Genomic DNA, 8454 nt, shown 5'->3' on the forward strand with positions numbered 1-8454 from the left:
GAAAGCCCTGCCAGTGACTTGTGTTAGCTTTCTAGTCCACTGAGGTAATGTATTTATTTCTTCTCTGTGACTCACTGAGTCATTTGGAAAATTAACCTCAGTGGGCTATGACAAGGGCATGTGCAACAGAACAGCTGGGTTTCCTGGATTATGAGGCCCACACAGTAGCTCAGCTGGAAAGGAAAAGGGTCCTGGCTCTGCAAATACCAGTCAGTCCAAGTTCTTTCTGCCGAAACCATGGTCCTGCCTGTGGGGAAAAGGGTACAGACATCTCTGAGCTTTCCAAACCAGGGTGTTCCCTTCCTGGAATGACTGCAGAGCCTCAGGCTGGATGTGCCAGGGCTTCCTGCACGTTCCTTCCTTCCAGCAGTTTTACTCGAAGATGGGGGAGGTTTTTTATTTATAATGAAACCAGTGTGACTGAATGATGGAGGAAAAAAGGAAGTCCTCATGTCTTTTCAAAATGAAGCACAGGCCGGGCGCAGAGTCTCACGCCTGTAATCCCAGCACTTTGGGAGGCTGAGGCAGGTGGATCGCTTGAGTCCAAGAGTTTGAGACCAGTCTGGGCAACATGGCGAAACCTCATCTCTACAAAAAAATACAAAAACAAATTAGCTGGGCATGTTGGTGCGCACCTGTGGTCCCAGCTACTGGGAAGCAGAGGTGGGTGGTGATTGCAATGAGCTGAGATTGTCCCACTGCACTCCAGCCTGGGCAACAGAGGGAGACCCTATCTAAAAAAAAAAGGTACAGAACTTTACAGCAGGCTACGTTCACTTCCACCCCGGTTCCCTGAGGTATATCTTAGAGACCAAATTTGAGACTCGATGTTGATGTAAAGAGAAGTGGGTTTTATTTAAATCATGAGCTCTGAGATCTATGCTTGCTCTACCACTACCTAGTCCAAACTTGGGTGAGTCCCTCCTCTCCTAGACCTCAGCTTATTCCTAATATGATGAGGTGGGACCAGATGATCTCAGAGGTCACTTCCATCCCTGATGTCCCTCGATTCCCGTGATTACCCCAGGAGCTAGTGAGACATGGAATGAAATCCAAGTGCCTGTGTGGGTTAGCTCGCCAAGCAGGTCTGGCCACCTCTGACCCTACCTTGTACCCAGAAACTGTTTAAGTGTCCGTGAAACTCTCAGCTGCTTGAGCCCCTGAGCTGGAGCCTAACTAGACAGACCTTGCCATGAATTTGGCCTCACCCCTCTGTCCCCTGCTCAGTGTGACTTGCAGAGTTCAGTTTCAGGAGCTCCTGGAAAGACCAGAGTGTGATTCTGAAGCATTCTAGAAAGAAAGACTAAGGGACAGTCCCACCAGGACCCTGCCCAGGAAAGCAGAAGAGCAATAAGGGCTCCCTGCATCCAGAGGCTGGTATGAGATGGGTGGCTTTAGCAGTATCCCAGAAGAGGAGACAAAAGGGGAGGACTTGTCAGCTGGGTGATGTCATTAGAGCTGACATTTCTGGTGGAAACTGCAGCACTCCCTTGGGTGCTTCTGGTCGTGGCCACCTCACTCTGGGCCCCATGTCCTATCAGATGAACCTAGGTGAGCTCATCTCCACAGCAAGCCCCCTTTTTTATGTACTTTTTAAGCACTAGTTTCGTGCCAGGAGGAAGGGGACCCCTCCCATCAGAAGATGGAGGTCTTGAGAGTTGCAGGCTCCTAGGTGTGTGTGCTTAGAAGGAGGGTTTCTGGCACTTGGTCCAGTTCAAGCATGGCCATTCAGACAACCTCCCTTTTCACCTTACCTAGCTATCTATGTGATAGCCTTTCTTCAATAGCCGTCACAGCCACTATGACCTGTAGGTCTCCCTTTATCCCATCAGAGATGGATGGTGACTCCCCATGCCCACCCTGTTTCTTCTGTAGCATGCCCCAGCATCTGTTCCTTGTCTGTCTAGTTATGTTCTTCTGCCCCAGAGGCCCCTGACAGGTTTAACCCTGCCTATTGGGTCTTAAGCTGCCAGCAGGGCCCTGTGTCCCACCTTCTTCACTGGGGAGAATACATATAGGGATCTCAAGACTTTTCCCCCAGGTTCTTCATGACAGCCAGATTCCCCATAATGGAAAAGGGCAGCAAGTTGGAGACAGAGCATTCCGCTGTGGCTACAAGGGCTGTGGGCGTCTCTACACCACCGCTCATCACTTAAAGGTAAGGTTGCTGGCAGACAGCCGTCAGCTCTGCAGTCTTCCCTTCCAGGCTGTAATTCTACCTTTCTGCTTTGATTGGAATTGGTCCCTGCCCTCAAGTTGCTGGAGGGAAGAAATGAGGGTACACAGGAATGCCAGCACAGAGCGCTTGACACACATGAATGGTACAGGAGGGAAGAGAATCAGGGTCCTAAAGAAAACCAAAGAGCCCAGGTCATACCCTTGCTCCTCTGAATTATATGATTGCTTGTCCTCACAGGTGCATGAACGAGCTCATACAGGTGACCGTCCATACAGATGTGACTTCCCCAGCTGTGGAAAGGCCTTTGCCACAGGTAATCTGCCTGGTGGGCTGCTTCCAGTTGAGGGTGGAGGGTTCTAGTTCTGTTTGGGATCTCTCTGAAGGGAACCCAACACCAGGCTGCTTTCCTGGAGAAACTACCGTCAGAGTACTCTGACTTGCAGGGTGCTCTCTCTGGAGGAAACCTTGTTACGGGAGTGAAAGGCAGCATGGTTCAGGCCAGCAGAAGGAGCCTGGAGGGTTGGTGGAGAGACCCAGCCTCTTGTGTCAGCTCTGATGCCAACCAGCTGTGGATTATTGGGTGGGCCATTGCATCTCTCTGGGCTTATTTTCCCCTCTATGAAACTAGGACCTTTAGCCATGAGTTCTCTAAGTTTCTTTTCATGCTCATGTTCTGGTATGGCTCCAACTGCCCCTGGAGAGGGAAGCAGGGCAGAGTGGGCTTTTCCAGCCCCTGCCCAGGCAGGGGTGGGATAGAGGCAGACATGGGCTTCCTGAGCCAAAGGTGGTGGAGAGCCTGTGCATGAGGTGGACGGTGGAGGATGAGACCCCACTGGGTGCTCATCTCACCCGATCCCTGCCACATATGGACAGGCTATGGACTGAAGAGCCACGTTCGTACCCACACTGGTGAGAAACCATACAAGTGCCCAGAGGAGCTGTGCAGCAAGGCCTTCAAGACCTCAGGAGACCTGCAGAAGCATGTCCGTACCCACACTGGTATGCTGGGCCCTGCCCACTCCAACCCCATTCCCTGGGCAAAAGGAATTCAGCTTGCCTCTCAGACTTAGACCTGGAGCCCAGTGCCGTCCCCAGCTTGCTCCAGCATGGCACTCTTTCCCACACCCCTCCTCACATCCCACCATTTGCATAGGTGAACGCCCGTTCCGGTGCCCTTTTGAGGGCTGTGGCCGTTCCTTCACCACGTCTAACATCCGCAAGGTACATGTGCGCACCCACACAGGCGAGAGGCCCTACACCTGCCCGGAGCCCCACTGTGGCCGCGGCTTCACCAGCGCCACCAACTATAAGAATCACGTGCGCATCCACACAGGTGGGCTAGCTGGCATGCGAGGACTACCCTCACTCAGGCCCCAACCCCTCTACTGTAGGCTTCCCATCTAAGACACATTCCCAACTCCCAGCCCAGAACCCCTCTGTGCCAGCCATTCCAGGCTGGTCTGGGGGTAGGGTACCCCAGAGCAACTCCTCTTGAAGTGAGCAGTTCCTCCATTTCCAGTTAGGTCCAATCTGAAAGGTATTGCCAGTCCTCTCTGGGGTCCCTCAGCTCCCTACCACCCCTCTACACCCACCCTGAATTCTCCAACTCTGACTGAACTCCTGAAAAGAGGCCAGGGTCAGGAATGATGGGGAAGAAGCAGAGTGAACTGTCACCTTCAACTCCTCACCTTATCCGCCGTCCATGACTCCTGTGTGTCCTCACCCTCCCCGGTGTTGTGCCCCTCATCCAGCTTTCTGTGTTGTCTCTCAGCATGTGTCCCCTCTTTCCCATCACAACTGATACTTCAGTCATCCTTGCCTCTTGCCTCTGCTGTTCACCATTCTCAACCTCCCACCCTCAACCTTATAAGCCCCAGTGCCCCCTACCAGCCCCTTCACTAGCTCCAGCCTTGCCCTGTCCCCCGTTTCCTTTCCGCCTTGTCTCTGGATTCAGTGGTTCAACACCCGTGTCCTCTCTGTGTTCCACTGGCCATCTTCCCCAACCCTGTCCATTCAGAGTCTCAGTCCCTCTCCCTCCCTCTGGCTCTCCCTTCACCAACGCTGTCCCTCACCCCTGTCCCCTTAGTTTCCCCCTTGCCAGCCCCAGTTCCCACCCCCCTCACAGCCCAGTGTCCCCAGGGGAGAAGCCATACGTTTGCACGGTGCCAGGCTGCGGGAAACGCTTCACCGAGTACTCGAGCTTGTATAAGCACCACGTGGTGCACACACACTGCAAGCCCTACACCTGCAGCACCTGCGGCAAGACCTACCGGCAGACCTCCACCTTGGCCATGCACAAGCGCAGTGCCCACGGCGAGCTGGAGGCCACGGAGGAGAGCGAGCAGGCCCTCTATGAGCAGCAGCAGCTTGAGGGTAAGGGGAGTGGGCAGGGGGTGAGAGTGGGGACAAGCCAGGCCTCCCCATGGCATCTGGTAGCAGGTGTCAGCCTTGGCTCTCCTCTCCCAGCCGCCTCTGCAGCCGAGGAGAGCCCGCCACCCAAACGACCCCGGATAGCTTACCTTTCGGAGGTGAAGGAAGAGAGTGATGACATCCCAGCCCAAGTGGCCATGGTGACTGAAGAAGATGGGACCCCCCAGGTGGCTCTGATCACTCAGGATGGTGCCCAGCAGGTACAGGCCCTGGAGGGCAGAGGTGCCATACTAGTTGGCACTCTCCACTCTCTCTGGGGACTCTGGGAGCCCTGAAGTTCTGACAGCCCCACTGCAACCCAGCTTCTTGTTTAAGTTTTATAGACTTCAGAGGCTGAGGCTGAGGAGACCACATCTTGTAGCACAGCCTCTCCTCCTCCTGTGCTTCCAGCTCAGTCTCTGGGGCTTCTGGAGCACAGTTAGTAGTTTCTCTCTTTACTTGGAGGCTGACAGGTCCTGTTCATCTGAACAGGACATGGGATGTTCTTCTCAAGAGAGGCACGTTTATACAGCATCCAGAACATGGTATGGGGTCTGAAAGCCTGGGGTCTGGTCCTACTAGTGTACTAGCCAGCTATATAACCTGACCCTTGTCAGTACCCTTGCTAGAAAGTACATCTATGCTTTCTAGAGTTGTTAGGACACAATCAGGTGGCGACCCTGAGCTGGATACAACAGGGCCCAGAGGCAAAGTGGAGATAAATAGAAGTAGTCAGTGGAATTCTTCTAGTGTGGCCTCTCTTTGCAACCTTGGACCCATTTTGTTTGCCTGTCACCCATCCCTTCCACCACTGTGACGTGAAACTAATAAGCTGACCTTGTCTGGGAGAGCAGGTATATCTTCCTTAGGGACTTTCAGACAACCCTCCACTGACACTGCCAGCTCATCTTCCCCCTCCTGTTGGCAGGTCAGCCTGTCCCCGGAAGACCTGAAGGCCCTGGGGAGTGCCATCAGTATGGTCACCCAGCACGGCAGCACCACCCTCACCATCCCCAGTCATGATGCCGACCTGGCCACATCTGGCACACGTACAGTCACCATGGTCAGCGCCGATGGCACCCAGACGCAGCCCGTATGACCAGGCGGTTTGCTTGGGGTTTCTTATTTTGTCATTCCTTTCCATGGGGCGGGCATTAAAGTGCAGCCTAAACTAGTCAAGTCTTCTTACCAGGACAAAGATTCCCCACAAAAGAAGGGGTCTTCCCCACAGTTACTGGGCCATGAGCAGCTCTTATCTTTAAAAGCAGTTGAATGGAGGTCAAGAGACACTTTCTACATCTCAATTCAACCCTGATTTGTTTTGCAACCTTAGGCAAATCACTTTTCCGTGGACTTCTGTCCATTTTCAAGTGAGGGGATTAAAATATCTCTGGAATTTTTTACAGCTCTGTCCTTCTGTGATTCAAAATCCCTAAATTAAATTGGGCTCTAAGTTGGGAGGAAACCCAGCCTTACTTAGCTCTGATCCTCAGGCTGATTAATCTGACCCATACGGTTTTATCCATTCTTTTCTGGGTTGTTCCCAGCACCTTAATTGGAGGGATGTTTATTTGGATTGTGGGGAGGGAGAGTATACTGCAGGTGGAATGGAAGACCTCCTTTTGTCTTTCAGGTCACGATCATTACCTCTGGGGCTGTGGTGGCTGAGGACTCAAGTGTAGCATCTCTTCGTCATCAACAGGTGGCACTGTTGGCCACAGCCAACGGAACGCACATTGCAGTGCAGGTGAGTAGAGATCTGGGAGGAAAGGGGATCCCACGGCCAGAGAAGACAACAAGGAATAAAGGGGAATTAGATGAGGATCTTGAAGAGAAGGGCATCTGACTCAAAAAGAGCCCATTTCAGAGGACAGATCCCTTTCCTCCTGCATCCATGCATCTGTCTCAGGCTCGCTCTTGGCTGAGGCACAATGTTGAAGCCTCTTCTGGCCTTCAGGGTAACTCCGATGGCAGTCCACCTGTGGTCCAAGCCCTTCAGCTTTTTGTGTCTCTGTTTCTTCATCTGGAAATTAAGGAGGCTGAAGTAGATGATCACCACGGTTCTCTTCAGCCAGTCCTTCTTCCCTGAGCAAGCTGGTCTCTCTGATCCTGGCTATTTCAGGGCCCCCTGGCCATGCCTAGCCTAATAGGACTCTTCATCTGTGAACTTCGTGTTTATTGGAGCCCTACTAAGTGCTCAGCATGTGGCACTGGGTAGATGGGGGAGAGTCAAAAAAAAAAAGTAGGCCACATATTACTAACACTGGAATCTAGCAGGGAGGGTCTCACTCTCTCCTTCCTTCTGCACCCCCTTCCCCACAGCTGGAGGAACAGCAGACCTTAGAGGAGGCCATCAGTGTGGCCACTGCGGCCATGCAGCAAGGGGCCGTGACCCTGGAGACAACAGTGTCGGAGAGTGGCTGCTGAGTCCAAGAGGGCTGGGTCCCACATCATGCTGGAGGAAGTGCCATCTGCATGGCCACTCTTGCCCCCAAGGGCCCAGGCTGTGGCTGACACATGGAAGGTGGCCACACAGGTCTCTGGGGTGAGAAGACAGGAAGAAAACTGCCTAACTGAAGGGAATGGGGGCCCTGCCCAAGAGTGGGGCCAGGCAGCTGGAATCAGGGGAGTGCATCATCCTCGGGAGCTGACAACAAGCCAGGCTACACCAGGGCACCCGCCTCTCAAAATCAGCTGGGCGCCCGCTGTCCTAAAGAACACCCTTCTGGCCCTCAGTCTGCTCCCCTTCTCAGGTAGAGATTGGGGCTGCTATGGGGACTGGCCCTGTAGGGTTGAGCCACAGACAGCTCTTCAGCCCAGTAGCAGTGGAGCAGGTCCTGTCCTGCCCTCCCAGCAATAACCACCTCCCTGGAGGCCAGCTGAGATGCCTGGCTACTTGGCACCAGGGACTTCCTGACACCACAGTCAATTAATTCCTCAGGGGCCTGTGGCTGGAGAAAAGGTGCCCGGCCCCCGCCACTCCTCAGCTGCCCCCCAACCTCTCTATGGCAGAGAGGCAGGGAGTGGCCCTGTACATAGACTGCTGGGGATTGGGTTTGATTTGTTTTTGTTTTTTTAAATTCCATTTTGATAATTTTTTTCCTGCTCTGGGTGGTGGTGGCACATGGATGAATGAGTATTTAATAAAAGTTCCAAATTTCCACCTGGGTCCCTCCATCCTTTCAGCTTTAGGCCCGGGTGGCAGGGTTGGTCAAGTCAGGCTATCAGCCCTGTCTCCCTGGCACAAACCCCACTCAGCCTTGGTGCCAGAGTGGTGGGGCTGGCCTGCCAGGGACACAGGTGGGAAGGAAGCCCAGTATAAGATAAAGCCCTGAGGAGCTGCTGGTGGCTTCTTGCCCACAGCTGAGCAGGTGGGCTCCAGGGTAGCCAAACAGGACCAGGGTGACCGCTGCTTCCAGGCTCTGGCTGAATCTCAGGCCTCATGTGATTGAGCTGGGGGAACTCTTTTCCTGCCTTTTCTTGTGGAATGTAGTCAGAGCCCCTCCAACCCAGCTACCCCCAAATCACACAGCTTCTCCAAGAGGGCAAAGCCCCAGGTTAGAGTGAGGCTTGGGGGGCACCTTTGCCAAGGTTACTGAGATTCAAGGAGCAGAGTCTGATGCCTCTGGAGCTGAAGTCTTGGCTCTGTTACCCAGCTCTGGGGGTGCCCACCTAGGTATCTAGGACTGTGCTGTGGGATTTCAAAGCCACAATCAGACCCCACTGAAAAGTGAGTTGGTGAGACCAGATCAGCTCCGGCGGGAGGAAGGGATACAGGGGAAGGCACTTGATGGGAAGAAGCTCTGGGTTTGACTCTGCCTAGACAGGAACATTGCAGGGATTGGAGGTGCCTCTTTTTCTCTCTC

The 8454-nt window shown here is 53.6% G+C and overlaps 1 protein-coding gene across 5 annotated transcripts in view; it reads left to right on the forward strand.

Annotated features, from left to right (window-relative positions):
- ZNF76 (zinc finger protein 76) overlaps positions 1-7749 on the forward strand; it is a 35744-nt gene extending 27995 nt beyond the window's left edge. For 2 of the 5 annotated variants that reach the window (XM_054490640.2, XM_054490639.2), the window contains exons 6-14: positions 2042-2158; positions 2417-2492; positions 3053-3178; positions 3333-3512; positions 4319-4552; positions 4646-4809; positions 5517-5681; positions 6222-6335; positions 6911-7749. In XM_054490640.2, coding sequence (XP_054346615.1) covers positions 2042-2158; positions 2417-2492; positions 3053-3178; positions 3333-3512; positions 4319-4552; positions 4646-4809; positions 5517-5681; positions 6222-6335; positions 6911-7015 — 1281 coding nt within the window. In that variant the 3' untranslated portion in view covers positions 7016-7749. Of the gene's footprint in view, positions 1-2028; positions 2159-2416; positions 2493-3052; positions 3179-3332; positions 3513-4318; positions 4553-4645; positions 4810-5516; positions 5682-6221; positions 6336-6910 lie in introns of all 5 variants that reach the window. The other 3 variants (XM_054490642.2, XM_054490643.2, XM_054490641.2) reach the window with 2 other exon arrangements.
- Positions 7750-8454: the final 705 nt, after the last annotated feature.

The sequence above is a fragment of the Pongo pygmaeus genome, chromosome 5 (genome assembly GCF_028885625.2).
Source record: "Pongo pygmaeus isolate AG05252 chromosome 5, NHGRI_mPonPyg2-v2.0_pri, whole genome shotgun sequence".
NCBI classification, from domain to species: Eukaryota; Metazoa; Chordata; class Mammalia; order Primates; family Hominidae; genus Pongo; species Pongo pygmaeus.